Here is a 20907-nt window from a genome sequence, read left to right as displayed (position 1 = left end):
CTTGATCGATTTATAGGATGAACCCACATTGTTCTATATCTTTTTCTTTTTTTTCTTGCAATTTATAGCTAAGATTAAGCTGCAGCTTCTTCTGACTCTAACATGGCTGCCATTTTGGTATCACGATCTTTTGAGCGACTCAGAAGTATTCAATGTCTTCACACTACAGCTTCACATGAGTGGCTCACAAGATTAGTGTGAAGGAGCATTTAGTTTAATTAAAATTGTGAAACAAGGTTGAATTTTATTGTTTGAATAAACAAACACACTTAAAGTGTGTTTTTTCTTTAGTACCACATTTTCCAAAATACTAGAAAAAATGAAATCTTTGAGTTTTACGTCCCACAATTATGCCGGTTAGGCTAAAGGAGACGGTGATTATGAGAAATGAATGAAATGGTGGAATGAACAAAGTAGGAGGAAACGGGAGAACCCCGAGAAAACCCACGCACACGGTGTTTGTCCACCACAAGGTTCACTTGGCGCGAGCAGGGTTTGAACCCGAGACCCCATACACCAGAGGTGAACGCTCTACCACTGAGCCACCGCGGCCCCATCAAAATACTAGACTACCAAAGGTAGGAATAAAACACATTATTATTATTTTTTTGTTAGCTTTTTAAGTAAAGGATGCTTTAAAATGCAATGTACGAAGACTATTTTTTAAATTATTTTCCGGGAAGGACCCCGAAACCTTGCTTTCCTGGAGGTATTGCATAAACCCAGGTCTCCCCAATTGTCTGTCCCCCACAAAGTTCATGTCCTGCCGACACCAATGATAACTATAGTATATACATTTCCTTGTACTGCTTCAAAAAAATTGTGGTGTGTATATAAATTACTTGCTTCAGTTTTGGTTGATTAATTGTGAGATATTTCTTATTGCATCAGGTGGAGTGAATCAATTCATTGCTTCTTGTATCATCAGCATATTGAACAAAAGAAGAAAGAAAAAAGAAAAAATTATGATCGTATGCAGATGGCTGTATTAAATCAGCAACAAGATAAGTAATAGTGATAACCCTTTGTGTTTCCGTATTAAAATCAGTTCCCGCTTGTATGAAAGAAAAGCGAGTACTGCTAACAATTTCTTTATGAAAACTTTGCTACTTTCTATTGATTCGTTTCTAACTCCCAACAGAAAATGTTTTATTAATTTCGCGGAATCCAGAACTGTTTTGCATACTATCTTGATCGTACAAACAGTAAGATCTGCGATGCTTCCCCCATCTACTGGCAGCTTTTTGTATCAGCTGCATACACATGTAGCTTTCCCAAGATTCAATCGGAATTAAAACAAAAGACGATATAGCTTTGCATAACAAGTTTGTCTTTGTTGGAATTTCCTGTTCTAATGAATGCATTGAATTTCGGATTAAGATATGTTTACAGATGTTAAATTTTGAACTTTATTACTTTTAAAATTTCTTTCTTTTGATATAATAAAGTATTATTCGAAAGGCAAAATCACTTGTGAAACATTTGGGTAGTATTTGTATTTACAGCTAAACATATTGGACAAACTTAAAGAAAGAAAAGTAGATAGTATTTATATAGGTTATCTACCTGTATTTAAAGTGGAATAGCTTATATTCTCGGTAACTTTATTATTGAAACAAAAGTCTACAATTCAATTTATAACACAAAAACATGTCAGGCTGTGCATAATGCTAATTCCTATTATTAAGTCAAGAGATGGAGGGGTCAGTGGGTTGTGGGTCAAGTGAGTCACGATTTGTGTGGGTCAGCAGGTCGTGACTCACTGCGATCACCATGACCCACTCTGACCCACTGCTATTGACCAACCCACTCTGCTCAGTGCGTTGAAGACAGCATCTGAACACGAGTGAATTTGTCTACGTTTTTTCTTTCAAGGCCTCCATTTTTCTTCGTTTTTTATTTGTTTTTATTTACTTATCTGAGATGAGTACATCTAAATGAAAAAGAAACTTCAGGCACTTTCGAATATTGATATTTGTAATTGTAATAATAGCAATAGGACTTACTACTTGGCTTTCGAGAAAGTCTGTGCGTTTTACACTTTTTTCCTTTATGTTGGTCTACTTTACCTTGATTTGAAACTTCCAAATTTTATCCTATTTTCTAATAAAAAGTATATGTAATTTAACAAGGAAATAATTATATATGATAATTAAGTTGAAATTCATAGTAATATATAGTCCATGACAAACACTTTACCATTTTATATCGTAAAGACCAGATCCACCAGTATCATAACCGAGCGATGCTTCAGCGATTAGCCTTGTTTTATTATAAGTATAAACTCTTTAGTCAGTGGAGAAGAGGGAGTGGATTATGGGTCAAAGTTGATGAGATGGGTTTGGGTAGGTCAGAGTGGGTCATTGTGAGTGGTGGTTGGATTGGGTCAAAGTGGTCACGGCTGGTCGTGGGTCTAGTGGCTCACGGATCAAGTTTTCATTGATCCATGCCATCTCTGTACTAGCTGTCTCTATTTGCGCTACTTTCCTGCATGATAATAATAGTGTGCTGGCAATTTGCAAATTTAAAACTATGTGATAATTTAAATACAACTTAAACTGTATTGTTTTAAGTTAATTATTTCGAAATGAATAATGATGATGTGAACATGAATGTGCTTTCGCATTTATTATTAGAACAAGTAAATTAAGCATGATTTTAACATGTATTGTCTTGAGAGCCGAAGGTTTGGACGCGCAACAAGTAATTTATTTAATTAGAGGCAGCAGCTTTATTTCAGATTTTTCTTGGCGGGGGGGGGGGGGAGCAATTCTCTGGATGTCAATAGAATTTCAGGTTGTCTATTGGTATTTAATTATCTTGTGTATTAAAATGTATATTGTAAGGATCTCCCACCTTCAACGCAAGCACATGTCACCACAACGCGTGCTACTATTGACAAACACCACAAGCAGACGAGAAACTACAACCAGGAAGATACGAAACCGAAACGATGGAGCCCGAGGAGGAACGAGCCCTCAGGAGACCATCTATAAAAGCGGAACCCAAAGAGGAACCAACTATCAATTGACCGCTGATCAAATAACCCACACCAGCTCCCGAGATCGCCTTGGGTTAAGGAATTCACTTATATCTAAACCCGAAGTCGCCTGGGACTAGTGTGTTGACTATTGTTAACATCTTTTAACAATCTGTGAAATATTAAAATTTTTTATTGTATTAAAATTAAAGTATCAAAAACTTTTGATTAGGCAGGTACAAGAACTACACATATAGTTATTGTTGGAATATAGAGAAACTTTCAAATACAAAAACAACTTTAAAATAGTCTACAAATATGTATGACGTCCTAGTTGTTTTTGTATTATAAGCCAGTGAAAGTACTTCACAATTCATATAAATACTTCCCAAAATTTTACTGTCGATAAGAAAGAAGACGGGAAGGATTACTGGCTGACGTCTATATTCATCGAGATATGAGAATGTATTTCATACGAATACTTTCATGTAAGTTAACCTTTTTAATTTGTTGAATTTTGTCTTGCATTGAGAATGTACTTAAATTGTTCTCATGGAGGTCTCTGCTAGGCCTATTAAATTACCAGTTCCTTCAGATCTCGGTACAGTAAATCTTAACTTGTCTTGAAGATAGCAGACATCTTTAGTGCACTAAATTATCAATTATTAGAATTATTAACTTTGAACATGTCTGCAACATATGTAAGATGTTTTGTTAATAATCTGATTTGTTATCTAATAAACTTACATCAAACTGAATTTCATTTCAAGACATTTGAAACCTAACCACATCTAAACCTCGCGAAGCTGCATTGGACTGAGGAGGTTTCCTACAAATATTTACCTAAAATCTCCGCAGATGTTCTGGAGGCTGCAATGAACTGAAGGGGCACTGCGCAAAACATCCTTCTCCTTCATTTTGATCGATCATAAGGAAAGACACTATTAGATTATTCTTTGTAAATTCAGAGTTATTTGTATTTGGATCTTGTAATAAAATTGGTGAAGGGAAAAGTGCCCGGACCGTTATTGCAGATTGTCTGAGGAGAACCTCACCTCTTGGAATCGATTTATAGTTATTTGTGAGTCCAATTCCTGAACCTTTCTCCACAAGTACTGATTAATGGAAATTATACGTACTAACGCGGGTTTCCGGGAACAGTATTCTTAGAGATGTGATTGCGGCTTGCTCGAAATCCAATTTGATAAATTTCGGATTCCAACTATTAATATTAGCCTTCATCAAACTGAAAAACTCTGATATGTCTTACTATCTCTTACGGGTAAGAAGACGAAGATCAAATGGACAATGTTTGTTTCTTCCAAGTTACTTTTGATGTCTGTGTATATTGTATATCATTGGGGAAACTGCCTACTACAATACTTAAATGTTTCGTCCATGAAAAATGTAGTGTGCTCAGTTGCACACTGTCTTCCCTTTGTATCTAATATTAACATTCTTCCTTCTTCTGTGGTGTCATCTGCAAGCAGGAAGTTTTCTATCGTCATCTATCTTCAGAATGTACACACATTGCACCGTGTGTACCGCAAATATCCCACTATCTAAGAGAAAGTTATGAACAGTACCGCAAATGTCCCAGAAAAACTACTCTTCTCATTGTACCGCAAATATCCTGTACCGCAAGTGTCTTGATTCCTTAAAATGTTAGGTTTATATGTTTGTCCGCAATCCTTTCGACAATGAGATCTCGAAAACCACAAGTGCTAAAAAGGTGCCGTTTTCACTGGTCGTTTCCAAATTTTGTGTAGATTGTCCAGTTCTCATTCAAATTTTCAAAAACCGTGTCGTTATTGTTCTATTCAATATTTTAGGGGCCGTTTTGAGCCCATAAGATTAAAATTGTTACAGGCCGAAACTACGGTGTTAGGCAACTGGTAGAGAGGTTACGTTTGGCGGGTTGCCGGACATTGCAGGCGCTTTGCTTAAATCTAAATGACAAAACCTATTGCATGCTGATAACTTCAAAGGCCTCAAGAGACGCAATGAGGCGTACTCGGACGGATATAGATTTATTAGAAAAAATATTTCCACTTGATATCGTGTTACTCCTACAAATTTGCTACAAACTCACTCCAACAGATATACATAGCAATTCACTTCCTTTGTGAGTCTTCTATCCTTTACTTGTGTAAGGAGACATGCCCAGTGGGAAGGAGATTCATGGTTGTAACAGAACGATGCGCTGAGTAGACAGTGCAGGTTCAGCTAATAAATAAATAAAATCACTATCTGTCTGATCTCAGTGGCGATCGACTGCGTGGCTTGGCCTGATCTACGAAGATGAATGTTGAAACCAGAAAAGGCAGGTTTCTATTAGTGGTGGGCACAAAAACCGGTTTTTCGGTTTTTCACCGAAACCGGTTATCGGTTTTCTCCAAAACCGGTTCGGTTTTTTACCTGGTCCGGTTTCGGTTTTCTTCAAAACCGATTCCGTTTTTTTCCAAAATTTGTTCTATTTCCGACCAGAATGGCGTTTCGTTGTTCTCCGGAAACCGAATCCATTTCCACAAAAATAGTTTTATGTGTTTTCGAAAAGTTTTCACCGAAACCGGTTTCGGTGAAAAACCGAACCGGTTTTGGAGAAAACCGAAATGTCGGTTTTCGGGTTTCGGTTTTTATAGAACCCGGTTTTCGGTTTTTATAAAAACCGGTTTTGCCCATCCCTACTTTCTATCACTTACGGTCAGAGTTGCCAACCTCGGAGAACAAAATTATCGATTTTCGTCTTTAAAATTGTCGTATATTACAAAAGAAAATGTGTATTCGTTAAGCACGTGGACGTGATAGTTGTAGAAACACGGATAATACTAGTAATAATAGCAATAATATAAACTTATCTAATAATCTTCAGTTTCGAATTCCAAATCTGTTTGACTGTTCTCACCATTTTTGAAATCGTTATTTACACTACTCTAAACAACAACATTTCCATACCCTCGTAAACATAATTGCAGGATGGAATTTAAAGAATGGATGCAGGATCGTCATTTGCCAATTCTCAAATCATTATTGATTTACTGAAGCGGGAATGACTGTTTAAAACCTCAGTATGTGTGTATTTTGTAATTATTTAATGCACACCTACAATTTATTTGCACATGCAAAAAAGTGTGTGTTCTTAAATTATAGTATATTCACCTATTATCGCAAGGGTATTATAATACATACATATCATATATATATAGTAGAACGTCGATAATCCGAACGTCAAAAATCCGAAACGTCAATAATCCGAACGCGGTCCCAGGAAGCTTTTTACATTTTGTCTTAGCGCTAGCAATAAACACACTTGTGAAGTCAGTGTTTTTACACAAGGTCATTCATATGTAATTGTTTGTCACACATATTTTTATTTTTTATTTTCCCTTAGGGCTATACAAGTTAAGTTTTAAGTGTGAGTTACAAGAACAGTGTAATTTAGTGTACGAGCAGGTTCTTCAGAAATATTAAATGTAAGTAGCCTTACGTACGGTATTGTAATTACTGTATGTACTGTATAAGCACTGTATCGATAAAAGAGCATACCGTACAGTATATTTAAGCCAAAATGGCATTTTCTTGGTTATTTTCGAAAATCCGAACAATTTGAAAATCCGAACTACCTGTGATCCCAATTGGTTCGGATTATCGACGTTGTACTGTATATATATATATATATATATATATATATATATATATATATATATATATATATATATATATATATATATATTATTAAGGCTTAAATTATCGTGTATCACGGTGTATCTCGATAAATCATCGTATAGTTGGCAAGTCTGCTTTTGATTTTCATAGAGGAGGGATAATGGCAGAAATGTTATCTATTCTCGCGACTCTGAATCGTATCAAAGAACCAATTATCGCTACTAATACAGTTTTTGCTGTATAGGATCAATATTGAAACCTCTACTAAATTACTTGCAATTTCAATAGCCACCTTTCACTCACATGGCCGGTAATCGAACTAGTGACCCCCCTCACACTAGATTTAGAATTATAATTGAGAAGCTTTTCTCAAGTCCCTTGAGTGTACGAAATTGATGAAATGGCATGTACAGCCTCTGAGAAATCTTCTCATTCTAATGTATTCGTGATGCAATATTCCTTCCAGACAAGGGAAGAAGTTCCTGTGTTCGATTTCACTATTTTATTCAATTGGCAAATATTTGCCTGTCTTCGTCCTCTCTCCTTCTTTCTTTGTTCCAGTTGGAAGCATTCCAAATGCGATGGGCCTTAGCAGACTCGTCTCAAAGTCGCGTCTAGGGACTTTTCTTGAATTTAAATGGCTGTCGATAACCGCGCTGAGAATGTCTAATGCGGAAGGGTTTTCCCTTCTTTTTCCCTTTTCTATCACCCGATTGAAAAGATCTTTCATTTCTCAAGTCGTTGAGAGCAATGTTAGGTATTTCTTAATATTCTCTCAAAAGTTCCTTTAAAATTTTCAATCTTTTCACTGAATAAAAAGTAAAAAAGAAAATTCATTCCGTCTTTACTCATTAATCGATCTTTGTGTTAATATTAATTATTTACTATAGTCTAACGATGATTCAGGAGTCCAAGAAGTTTTGACATACAAATTTCCCAAAAGAAATTTACTTCTCTATACTTCTTCCTAAAGCATTAAGAGATACTTGCTACGTTATTAACTAACTAACTCTATGGCCTATGGAACCCGGAGGTTCAATGCCGCGTTCACAAAAGCTCTCCACTGACTTCTATCCTTAGCTAATTGGATCCAGTTTCTACTTTGTATTCCTATCTCTGCGAGATTCATCTTAATATTGTCCTCCCATCTGCGCCTAGGTCTTCCTAATGGTCGTTTATCGATTGGTCTTCCAGTCAAGACTTTGAAAGCGTTTCTACTTTCTTCCATTCTAGCTACATGACCTGCCCACCTAAGCCTCCTAGACTTGACGACCCTAACAATGTTGGGTAAACCGTATAAATTATGTAGTTCTTCGTTATGAAGTTTCCGCCATTCCCCATTCCCGCTCCTCTTGGGTCCGAATATTCTTCTCAGGATCTTGTTCTCAAATACTTTCAGTCTATGTTCTTCCCTCAGAGTAAGTGACCATGTTTCGCAACCATACAGAACAACAGGCATGATTATCGTTTTATATATTTTAAGCTTCAAATTCTTCGACAGAATTCGCGATGACAAGAGATTTTGAACCGAATAGTAACACGAATTACCTGCTTTTAGTCGGCATTCAATTTATCGTTATTATTAATCGTTTATACGTTATATTTAATAATAAACTGGGGTCGCGGTGGCTCAGTAGTAGAGTGTTCACATCTAGTGCATGAGGTCCTTGGTTCGATCCCAGCTCGTGCCAAGTGAGTTTTATGGTGGAGATACACCGCGTGCGTGGATTTTCTTGGGGCTTTCCCGTTTCCTCCTACTTTGTTCATTTCATCATTTCATTCATTTCTCATCATCACCGTCTCCTTTACCTTAGCTGGTGGACGTAAAACTTAAAGATTTCATTGTATTTCATTTAATAATAAAGTACATAGAAAACCCAGCCTTGTTGGATAAAGATATGAATTTGCTATTTTATACCTGAAAATATTTGGTTTATCTAAAAACAATTTGACCAAACTCAGCCCTAAATTCTACATTATTTGAGTTTAACGGGAAAAAATTGGCCAAAAGTGAGGCATACATCAATTGATGGAATTCATTAGGCTGAACAAAGTTATATATGTCAGTATAAAAACTCATGCGTAGTTTTCGAGAAAATAGTGATTTTTTGTAATCCTAAAATCTGATGTACGACAACCACACCATCTACTAGGATGGAATTAATACTTAGGCCTATTATTATCAAGCTCTTCAATATGACAGTAGCATGATAAGATACACACTGCCATGGTTCATGAAATAGCCCAAAATTACGATGACGTCTTAATATTGGTTTAACCATAATATAATTTAAAAGTAACGTATTTAGGGCATCCAAAACATTATGCCTACCCACTACTTTCTGAATGAACTCATTGACCTGATGTAGGATACATGGGGCACAGCAAAACCGCTCGCCAGGTGATGAAGCAATTTCACTCATTCAGTAGGTGTGATCAGTGTTATCAATTTTGTTAGAAACTAGAAGATTTTGTTGGGAACCTTAAGTTTAAAATTTGGTGCGGATACGTTGAACGGTGCGGTCTCTAGAGGAGTGTACACATTTACGGACGAACGAACAGAAGGACAGACATCGAAAAATCACATTTTCGGTGTGTAGGGGTACCGAACGTGCAAATCCGTTGAAATCTCTAATCTTTTGAAATCTTTTTTCTTTTTTCACTATCACCATACTTTCTTTTCTCCTATCGTCGCTTGAAATTTAAGAAGAAAAAAAACAAGAATTCAAAAATTCGCTTTCATTCAAGAGTTATTATACTTAAGTGTACTACAAATTTCAAACTGAAATAATTTAATATCTTAGAAACTTTTATGCTTGGGGGCAGAGCGTAGCTCAGAAATTTGTAATATCGTGTATTAAGACAACTAATTATGTATTTAATGAATTTCTTAGGATGAGAAATGAAATAATAGAAATCAGTTTCTTTGGATATTTTCGACATCACACCCCAAGCTATCAGGACTCGAAATGACCTCAATTATAAACATCTACTAAATTGTAATGACACAAAAACTTAAACATTATGTCTATTAAATATCGTAAATAGATGTAATACTCATTGGCTAATTCAGCTTAGATGAATCTCCTAACATTGACTTTTCACTATCAGATCTGAATTCAAACTCCGCGAGTCAACCCTCTGTACTCAATCAGCGCAACCGTTTTCCTAGATCCGGACGCTTCCTGGTTGTAGCGAAGACCTTAGCTCAGGCCTTCTAATGAAATTCCTTATTCTGTTTTTTTTTTTTTTTTTTTTTTCTTCTTCTTAGAGGAAAACTTCCTATAACTGTGGTGTAATGTCTACGTTGTCTGTTTTGATTTCCTTACACATATAGCTTGACTATCGCTTCCTTATTTTACAATAGCCAAAATAAATTTTCAAAATACAGGTTTTAATTTGGGGTATTTTACAATACGGAGTAAGGAACGTTTCAACATTATAATCTTGTTAGTCTTGCTGTCGTGATCCTAATAAAATATGTAAATTAAATATAATTAGATAATCGTAATTCTCGTATTATGTATGCTAATGTTCTAGTATACTGTCTTAAATTGTTTAGTAATGAGGACAAAGAATGTGTATTAGCATACTTAATTCTTTTTTTTTTTTTAATTTTAACAAGATAATAAGACCTTTTTCCGTAACGATTTTATACTAATTAATGACCTAATTATTATTATCCTCTCTTGGAAACGAGAAGAAAATAAGAAGAATATAATTAGACCAAAGAGAAAGTAGAAAGAAAATTAAGTCTCTCAGTTACGGTCGGTCGGTTTCTTTGGAATATTAATAACCTTAATTTTTTGTCGCTATACTCAGCAGACCTACTTCCACTTGAAAGAATCTAAAATTTGTTCATTTAATCTTTTCTTTGGGTTATTTTCCCCCCTCACTTCTTTTTATGCGAGACTCTTTTCAAATTATTCCCCCTGATCTCCTTTCTTCTTCTTCTCCTTTATTCTTTTTCTTTCCCTTACTTTCCTTTAAACTGATGAACTACTTAAGGAAAGAAAATCATTTTCAGCTTAAATTTAAGAGAGTCTGTAATATCGTCAAGAGACTTATAACTGGGAATGGTCATTTTTGAAACACGAGGCTTAACTAAATTTTACTCATTGTAGAGGAGCGAAAAGGATTTTCTGCATAAATGCTATTTGTGTACAAACGTTTTCAATCTGTTTGTCAGGTAATGAAGTAATTAATCTATTGTACAGTCAGCAACAAAATTTCTTTCCGTTTGATAAAATTTATTTTGGGGAATAACAGTAGTATGGTTAGGACGTACAGTCAGAAACAATATTAAGCATAGGCTGAAGATACAAGAAATGATAGCTTCAACTTATACTTAATATTCTTTCTGACTGTACAACGGTAATTTGGCTGGTATGTACAGAAAATTACATTCTTTTTAATTATTGAAAGCTGTACTCAAATTGTTCTTCCACTCTGAAGTTATTTACGAAACTAATTTCATCAAACGGAAAGAACTTTTGTCATTGACTGTACAAGATTTTCATACATAATTAGTCTATTGATTCATGTAGTTTTCTTCAAATTTTGGAAGAAATTTTGATAAATTTTGATCAGAAGTTACTCAAAGATTTCCAGACATAATTAACAGATTGACACATATTGTTTCCTTCAGATTTTAGAAGAAATTTTCTTAAATTTCAGTCGGAAGTTACTCAATGGATTTCCAGACATAATTAATCTATCGACGCATTGTCGAAGTTTGGAAGAAATTTTGTTAAATTTTAATCAGACGTTACCCAATGAATTTCTAGATATAAATTATCTATTGGCGTATATTGTTTTCTTCGAATTTTAGAAGAAATTTTTGTTACATTTCAATCAGATCTTCTCAAAGGATTTCTAGACATAATTAATCTATTGACGCATATTGTTTTCTTAAAATTTTGGAAGACATTTTGTTAAATTTTGATCAGTATTCACTCAAAAGATTTTTTTTAAAATTTCAATCAGATTTGAAAGATTTCCACGTATGGCAAGATATCCCCCCCCCACTTTAGAAAATTGAAACAATGACTAGGTCATTCGTTTGTACTACGTTTGTACTGTTTGTACCGAAAATATTTTCGTTTGTACCATTTTCCTTATAGGGTTACTTGAGAGGTCGACTCCGTATCACAGCACAAAAAATTGAAATACACCATTCGAAAGCAAATCGTTTGTACTGTTTATACCGAAAAAAAATTGTTTTACCCTGATAGTTTTCGAGAAAGAGGGGATGACATCTGGCGCCAAGATAGCCCTCCCCCCCCAAATGTCATCCTCTTTTTCTCGAAAACTATCAGGGTACAAACAAAACTTTTTTTGGTATAAACCGTGCAAACGATTTGCTTTCGAATGATGTATTTCAATTTTTGTGCTGTGATACGGGGGGGGGGCTATCTTGGCGCCAAGATAGCCCTCCCAGTTGACCTCTCAAGTAACCCTATAAGGAAAATGGTACAAACGAAAATATTTTCGATACAAACAGTACAAACGTAGTACAAACGAATGACCTAGTCATTGTTTCAATTTTCTAAAGTGGGAGAGGGTTATCTTGCCATACGTAGATTTCCAGGCATAATTTATTTGTTGATATATATTATTTTCTTCAAATAATGGAAGATTTCTTTCAAAAAAACTATCAGAATTTACTTCTTTGTTTTCCAAACATAAGTCTGTTACTGCACATTGGTACTGGTATTTTAAAAATTTCCAAGAAATTTTGCTGAATTTTAGTGAAAGTATACTGAAAAGATAAGATTTTAAATATAATCTATAGATTATACCTAGGTACACTGTTTTAATCTTTTAAGATACTTGTGTTTTATTAACTCTCGGCATGGCTTTGCTCAAAAAATTTCAGACAGAACTAATCCATTGGCGCAATTGTTTTCTTCAAAATTTGGATTAAATTTGTTGGATTTCAACTAGAATTTGCACAAAATATTTATGGCGTTATATGAATCAATTTGAAAACCTTTCCGACATAATATTAGTCTATTTATTCACATTTCTTTCTTCAAATCTTGGAAAGAAATTTTATTAAACTCTCACATGGATTTACTTTAAAAATTTGAGACAGAGCCAACTTATTGGTGAATTGAACTTGTTAGTTTTCAACCAGAATTAACTCAAAATATTTTGACATTATACGTATTAATTAATTTAAAAGATTTGTAGATATAATATTAATTCATTTACTCACATTGTTTTGTTTTCAAATTTTGGCAGAAATGTTATTAAAATTTGACATGTATTTACTCAAAGGACTCTCATATATAACTAATCTATTGTGGCGCATTATTTTATTCAATTGAATATTTTTCTTTTCTTTAGATTTAGATTACAATTAATGCCAAAGATTTACAGACATTGTAAAAGTTACATCTTTGTTACTGTAAAATACACAATTTACAACCATTAAAGGTAGCTATTTTAATTTTCAATTTAATTCCTGTCTTCTCCATATTTTTTACACAGCGTAATTTAAGACGCGTTGTATAAATGAGATTTTTTTTTCGTTTATTACTATTATTCATTTTCCAATCCTGCGTCATTTATAGTTAGGGCTGCCAACTCTGGAAAATAAAATTACCAGCTCCCGTCAAATTACCCTATGATATAGACCTAAGTGTGAAATATATCTGTTCGGACCCATCCAGGGAAGGAAACGTACTATCATGGATAAAAGTGCATTAGTACATGTATTCTGCATATCCTTAGTACATTCACTAATAAGCTTAATAGATAAGGCCTACATTGTGCTTAAAATAAAAAAGTGAAGTCGGTATTGATCATTTTATTGTATTTATCAGTAACTGCCACTTCTGTAAAATTATCTAAACAGATTAACAAAAGTATATTAATCTTTAGGTGACAATTTTGGATTTACAAAATGAAATTTACTCTTTAAACCAACTACAGGAGATTGCTTTAAGAGTCCTTAAGGAAAGAAGTTGGAATTTTAAGGAAAGCTGTCATATGTAGCGACTAGGGAAGTGAAACTAAACAATGTAACAAACATTGTACTAACGAATTGTCTAATAGTTATTTGCCAACAATCGATGAATAATTTAAATTTATCGCTATATTTATGCCGGACAATTATGACAAACTATACACTTCTGTCTCTATTGTTGAAAACAACGTTTCACAATAAAATCTAATTGTTATCAAATTTCTCATGTTAAATAAATGAAAAAAAAACTATAAATATACCACATTGACTTGACACCTAGTCTTCCCTTTCAGGCGCTGCTATCGGCTGAAGGAATTTCACTCTCTTTCGCTAAGGCTCTCTCGCTTAGCAGCTGCTGAACCCTTATTGGCTCAGCGCGTGGGTGTGTCGGGGTGTGAGCTTTAGTTCGCATTTTTGCCACGGCTCAAGACATTTTGGCAGCACAATACCATAGATTTTATAAAAAAATATATCACTTAATGTATAATACAACGGAAATTTGTATTGTAAAATCACTATTGAAGAATTTCGATGTTCTATGTTTTATTCTGGATTACAGATTTCAAAATACCGGTCATAAAGGGGCTGGTTAGAACTTTGTACCAGTCACCGATCTTAATCAAAATAACAGTAGTATTTCCGGCCAGTTGGCAACGCAACTTATATTTCATACAGCTTGATCAATTCTGTCTAAGCTTTACATTTAGTCGTCAGCTTGAACTTTAAACCGAAACAAGGTGACAATATTATATTATTTTTTTTTTTACAAATATCTATAATTGTTTTGTAAATATTTAACAAAAAGAATCTCTATCAATTGTTTGCTGCTAAAATGAAGACAATTGCTGTTATTCATATCATAATAATCTCAAAAGAATGGATTTTTCCTACTGGCAAAACATGGGTTGAGTTTGGTTGCATCTGATCAAGTCATAAGTTGTGCCATGTTGTTATTCTCCTCATATTTAAAGTCCAATAGTTGATGAAACGGGGGACGTTATTCACTTTCCAGTTATGGTCTGGTGACCTATCTGACAATACCTCAAAGATTGAATTGTTTTGCTTCTATAACAGAACAATATAGTATTTTATATTGTATATAAACAAAAACAGAACAACCCTTATGTGTCCTTTTCTCATATCAACTTAGTGGAATAGCTCTCATCTAGTGCCTGTACAAAATTAAATTAAATTAGATTTCAAATTTTTGGTTCATATGTTTTCGACATGTTAAGCCATTTGCAATAGAATTTGCGCCATTTTTTGTTTTGCGTAAACTAACGGTAAATCAGAAGGCAATATTAAATTTAGAGAATATAAAGGCCTAGAACATACAAGCGTTTTGAAACATAATAGTATGAGTTTCGGAGAATCTCCTACGGAGAAATACAGCCTGAGAAATTTATAACATCATAATATCGGTAGAATATACTAACGTCAGGTAGCAACAGTTCTCCTAGATACTTTATTCCGCACAACAGTAAGCTTCTTTGACGCATTACTTCTCAACATAATCGTTGTGATATCCAACTATTTGTTCCAATGGTATCGACTTTGCGTCAAGTTCATGACGGCTTACTGAACTTTTGTGAATCGTCTACCACCCAGGTATTTCTTCAATGATCCAAAGACCATTACAGGTGAGGACGACTTGTTTTTCCATGAGGAATGGAAGGCTTCTACATTTCTCCCAAATGAACAACTTGCTATTTGTCTGCAACTCAGGCTCTTCGGAGTTGCTCAAGAGCTCAACGCATTTTGTAAGCATTCCTGCTCTAATGAAATCATCAATTGATTGATTGATTTGTCTACTTAGTAGTTCGCGAGGGTTCCAAATAGATGCTTTCTGAGTATTAGAATCTTTGCTTACTATATCATTGTTTATATCTTCGATTTCTCATGCAGGATTAGGATCGCTATATCTCTGCATGTAGGGCATAGTGATGGGAGTGATTTAATCAATTCTAACCTATTCACTGTTGTTGCTATGAAAAAACCGTTTATATTGTTCAGAAAACAAATGCATTAATTTTACTGCTTTATATTTATATATCGGTCATTCTGACTTTGGATATAACCAAACTTAAAGAAAAAAAACTTGTAAGAAGATATACCCAATAGTAAGGTACTGGTATGCATTAGTTTTCAACATTAATCATTGTGCTTATCTAACCGTTTGTTTAGACGGTATCGAATCTGCGCAAATTCCTGAAGGCACGCATAAGGGGTTGCTGAACTTGTATATCGGTTTTGAATCGTTTACCACTCAGGCCTGCCTACATATGTTTTTTCAGTGCTCCAAAGGCTATAACAAGTAAGGGTGACGTCTTTCCACGGGGGAATAGAAGGCTTCTGCAGACTTCCCGAATAGACCACTAGCTCGTGCTGTTGGGCCCGGGAGAAAGTGTATAGTACTTCAACGTGTTCGCGGAACCTCTACGCGAATGTCAGAGGTAGGCAGGGTCAGGAATTAGTAAGTTCACCTGGGAATTCCTAGGTATCCCGGGATGGTTGCTACCTGGTTGCGGTTATACCGTAGGATCGGTAACTTGGAGTCCTTACTCCGAGAGAGATTATTTCTTACCTTATAACGCTCGGGTGCCAGAACTGCTTATTTTGGTAGACTGTTACTCGCTACCAGAGCTCCCTCTAACCTAGGTATAGCTGATAGATACTTAGGTGTCCTAAGATTCATTATTGGAGATGGGGTCTGTCGAGCTTGATGAGCTGAACCTATCTCTGAAGGTTTGATGGTTGCTTGCAAAGTAAAACAAGAATATTGAGAAATTTCTGGTGAGTCCTTGCAATCACGACCAGCTACAAGCTTTACGACAGGTCTATAAGGTAGGCTGCATCCTATCCATAACGGGAGAACTACGAATGACGTAGACACTGAGATACTACACATGTCTTTCTATGCTTGGCCGACCAATTCTTTGCTAATCTTGCCCATCTATCCTACTATTATCCCCCTCAGTGTACGCATCACTGTTTCTCAATTGTTTCCGTGATATGACATTATCACCGTACACCTCAATAAGTTTGCGATGAATTTCTGCTGGTGAGGTATCCTTTAGACATTAAAATATAATCATACTGCTTCCTTACTTATGCATTTCACCATGCTTCCATGATCTTCCAATTGATATTGCAATGGTCTGACGTAGTATATGCGCCATGTAATGACTGTGTGACAAAGCAATGGTCGCTTTCTGCGGCTTGGCGAGAAATTCGAACAAGAGGAGGAATATAACATCTATGATAGGTCTTCTTAGCTTACTTTATGAATCACCTTCGGAGATGTCCAAAACTCTTCTCGCACTGTTTCATGGCACTAGTTTAGACCTTTATACTCTCTAAATGTTTATATTACATTTGTTTTGTCGTTCTTTTAAAGAAAGAGAGAAGAAAATCGAGTGAATTTCGCTTCATATTGTTAAACTGAGATAGACTTCCAAACTATGCAAATTCAATGTTGAAACTGCTCGTACAGAAGTAATATAACTTCCAATTATAACAGAAATAAGGCCCAAAACGAAACTAACTCTTGGGATGTAGAAACCATGTCAAAAAGTCATTTCTTGATACCTCTGATCGTTTTTGCTATATGAAGATTAGTATTCAAACTGAAAGTGGTATTGGATTTCCACAACTTCCGGTTGCATTAGGAGATGAAACATCTTCTTCGGACGCTGAATTCATTGCAGAAAACTGCTTACTGCTTCTCGCTATCTGTTACCGTTTTAGCTCTATGGAAATCCATAATAAAACCGGAAGTAGTAGTAAAATTCTACCACTTCTAGTTTTAGTAGAGTGATGTGGGTAAAGATGTTATATTTTCTTGAAATGTTGAATTTATTCCAGAAATCTGCTTGTCGCTATTATAGTTTTTCTCTGTGTCGATTAAAATTGAAACCGGAAATTGGTAATTTCCACCATTTCTGGTTTGAATAGAAAGCGGAGGAAATGGAATTTACTCTTAGGACACTGAACCCATTCCAAAAAGACCGCTTCACGCTGCCTCTTACCGTTCTTGTTTTATAGCGGTCAACGTTGAAACCGGAAATGGTTAATTTATATTATTTCCGGTTTGACTAAAGGATGAACGGAGTACATAAAAACTATTGTTGCGACTCTGAATCGATTTCAAAAAGCTACTTGTCACTATCTCTTATCGTTTTGCTCTATAGAAATCAGTATTGAAGCTGGAAGTGGTAACAAATTTATGCCACTTCCGTTTTTAGAAAGGGCATACAATGAGATGCTGAATCGATTCCAGGAAACCGCTTATCAGTATTTGTTACCCTTTCTGTTCTATGGTGATCAACGTTGAAAGTAGAAATGATTAATTTCAACCACTCCCGCTTTGAGTAGAGGACTAATTGATGAGATTGTACCAGGGCCAGATTAAGGGAGGGGCTTAGGGAACTGTGGCTCCGGGCCCCCAGGTGAACAGGGGTCTCCACTTTGATCAAAATCTCACCTGACTCTTTAAAAAGAATCATACAGGATACAATCATCATCATTAGATAAAATATGACCAAAAATATGAAACATAATCCCTTAACGTTCCTACTGCACTTTCACAGAAATGTATTAGGCGAAGTCAGCAGGGATCACATATTTTTTCTAGCCTCAGGCCTCCAAATATTTAATCCGGCCCTGGATGGTACCTATTCTTGAGGCGCTGAATCGATTCGAAAAAATTGCTTCTTGATATCTCTTAACCGTTTATGCTCTGATACCTATCGACAGAGGGACATAGCTGTTCTACAAGACTTCCAACGTAGTAACGTAGTTTGGAATAGGGATGATCACATTTCTTTTTTAAAAAAATACCTTTTCGAAAAATGATTTTTGTCGAGAACGAAAAACGAAAAAGGATTTTTTTCGATAAACGAAGTGATTTTTTTCGAAAAACGGAAAACAAAATAATTTTTGGAAGACGAAGAACAAAAATTTTTCACAAAACAGAAAACAAAAATATTCTTCGAAAAACAGAAAACGAACTTTTTTTTTCGAAAAAACAGAAAACGAAAAATCGAAAAATAAAATTTCCGAAAATGGAAAATCCCTACTTTGGAAATCTGAAAAGGAAAATCGAAATTGAATCGTAAAGGAAAATTTTACTGGAAATGTCTTAACAAAATTCTAATAATCTTTCTGCAACCAGAAATATGATAGAAGTTATTTTATAAAAAATTTATTCATATTTTATTTCACCGGAAATATATAAAATGTAAAATGTAACTTTCAACAATAACATTGATAAATTGTTTTTTTTTTTTCTTACTACTGTGGTTAACTTAATTTGATTCAATAACTTGAAAACATTTTTGATAGATACCTGCAATACATTTAATATGTTCACTGTCATGATTTTGTAGAAGTGGCAGCGCAGCCGGAACACCACATTCGTTTATCATGTAACGTACAATCTTCATTTCATCGATTCCCTGAGCCTTTATTATAATATTTCGAATAGCGTCTAACACTGTCATCACTTTTTCACTGTCTGCATCGTGTAGAAAATCACAAAATGGCTGCAAGATATTGTGTTGCAGTAGAGCATCGACCAAAAGCATGCCTCCACGACACAAATTAGCCACCGCAAAAAATGCTTTCTCCTTTAGCTGTGGATTATATGGTGATGTCAGTATTTGTTTAAGTGTTGGTAACACACCTGAATGAATAACACTATTTACATGATCAGTTCTTTCCATGGCAAGTCTCGAAAGTACATCAATACAGTTTTTTGTTATGTCAATGTTTCGATGTTGCAGAAGTCGTGACAGATGCCAAAAGGCATCTGATCTAATTAACAGATCGGTTCGTTGGGCATTCCTTGATAAGAGTGAACTAATAGCTGCTAGTGCTGCTTGTAAGATATTTTCGTCATTTTTGTCAAGTAATTCGACCAATCTTGGAATGAATCCAGTGTAAATGGCTTCGTGAACTTTATCACGAGGTCCCTCCGCGAGATAACAAAGGGATTCACATGTCACCTGAAGTGCAAGAGGGTCTTCTGTACAAAGCAACTTAGCTATGAGTGACAGGCAATGTTTGCTTAATAGACACGGTGGTTGAGGATATTTTGATTGAAATGACGAAGACATAAAAGTTAACACACTCTTCATAATTAATTCAGGATTATTTGCCTTCAGAAGATTGAATAATGCCGTGCAGGCACCAGCTTCCAACACCAAATCTCTTGTAGCTACGTCGTTCTCTGCCATGTTAGTCAACGCCCAAATGCAAGGCGTGGCAATGTCGTGTGGTGTCTTCAAAAGAGCAACCAGTTTCGGAATGGCCCCTGCATCTACAACAGTGTTTGTTTGTTCAGATGTTCCACTAGCAATATTTGTTAAAATCCATGCCGAATTCATCTGCAGCTCAGGCTGTTTGGAGTTACTCAAAAACTCAACGCATTTTGTAACCACTCCTGCTCTAATGAAATCGTCAATTGGTGGATTTATTTGCCTAGATAATAGTTTACGAGCGTTCCAAGTGGCTCTTTTCTGAGTATTAGGATCTTTGCTTCCCATATCATTGACTATATCTTCGATTTCCCATACAAGACTAAGATCGCTGTATCTCTGCATGTTGGCCACAGTGATGGAAGTGTTTTAACAAATTCTAATTTGAAAGGTCTTTATTCATACCTATTCACTGTTGTTGCTATGGAAAAGCCGTTCATATTGTTTAAAAAATATATTATTTTTACTGTTTTATATACATTTGCGTATTGGTCATTCTTGCTTTGGAAATAAGTAAAAATAAATAAATAAATAAATAAATAAATAAATAAATAAACTATTAATAAGAACCTTATGTTACGATTTCGGTATTGTATCATCATTGCCTTCATCACTCACACTATGAAGCTATCTTCCTAAGGCTACGGCTTATAAACGGTAGAAAATAAGAAGAGGTCATCTTTAACATCTAATCACATTCTTCCCTTCATTTTCACAAATCTTAATTTATAATTAGGTACAAAGTTTAACTTTCTATAATCTTGGCTTTCAATTATGTATCTATTTTGTCACTCTCAACTATTAATTAGGTACTTTTTCTGGTAAAAAAAAATTGTTCTTAATTGAAAGTTGTAAAAAGTAAGGCTGATAAAGGAAAGATTTGTACCTAATTATAAATTAAGATTTATACAAATGATAGGAAGAAACTGATTGGATTATAAAAGTGGTCTCTCACTTTTTTAGAATTCATAAGGCTGTAGTAACCTTCATAGTGTATCTGATATAGGTAATGGTACGTTGCCGAAACTGAA

The 20907-nt window shown here is 34.9% G+C and overlaps 2 protein-coding genes across 4 annotated transcripts in view; one reads left to right on the top strand and one right to left on the bottom strand.

Annotated features, from left to right (window-relative positions):
- Positions 1-20907, top strand: part of LOC145681096 (protein kinase C-binding protein NELL1-like) — a 434908-nt gene that overhangs the window by 341283 nt on the left and 72718 nt on the right. The gene's annotated exons all lie outside the window — the stretch shown is intronic.
- On the bottom strand, positions 18846-20284 carry LOC145681097 (importin subunit alpha-4-like). Its single transcript, XM_081752494.1, has one exon. It carries the CDS (start codon positions 20219-20221, stop codon positions 18926-18928), a length of 1296 nt encoding a protein of 431 aa, XP_081608620.1. The 5' UTR covers positions 20222-20284; the 3' UTR covers positions 18846-18925.

The sequence above is a fragment of the Thermobia domestica genome, chromosome 3, assembly GCF_964235325.1.
Source record: "Thermobia domestica chromosome 3, izTheDome1.hap1.1, whole genome shotgun sequence".
NCBI lineage: Eukaryota > Metazoa > Arthropoda > Insecta > Zygentoma > Lepismatidae > Thermobia > Thermobia domestica.
The sequence above is the reverse complement of the archived record's forward strand: the minus strand, read 5'-3'. Positions and strand labels throughout refer to the sequence as shown.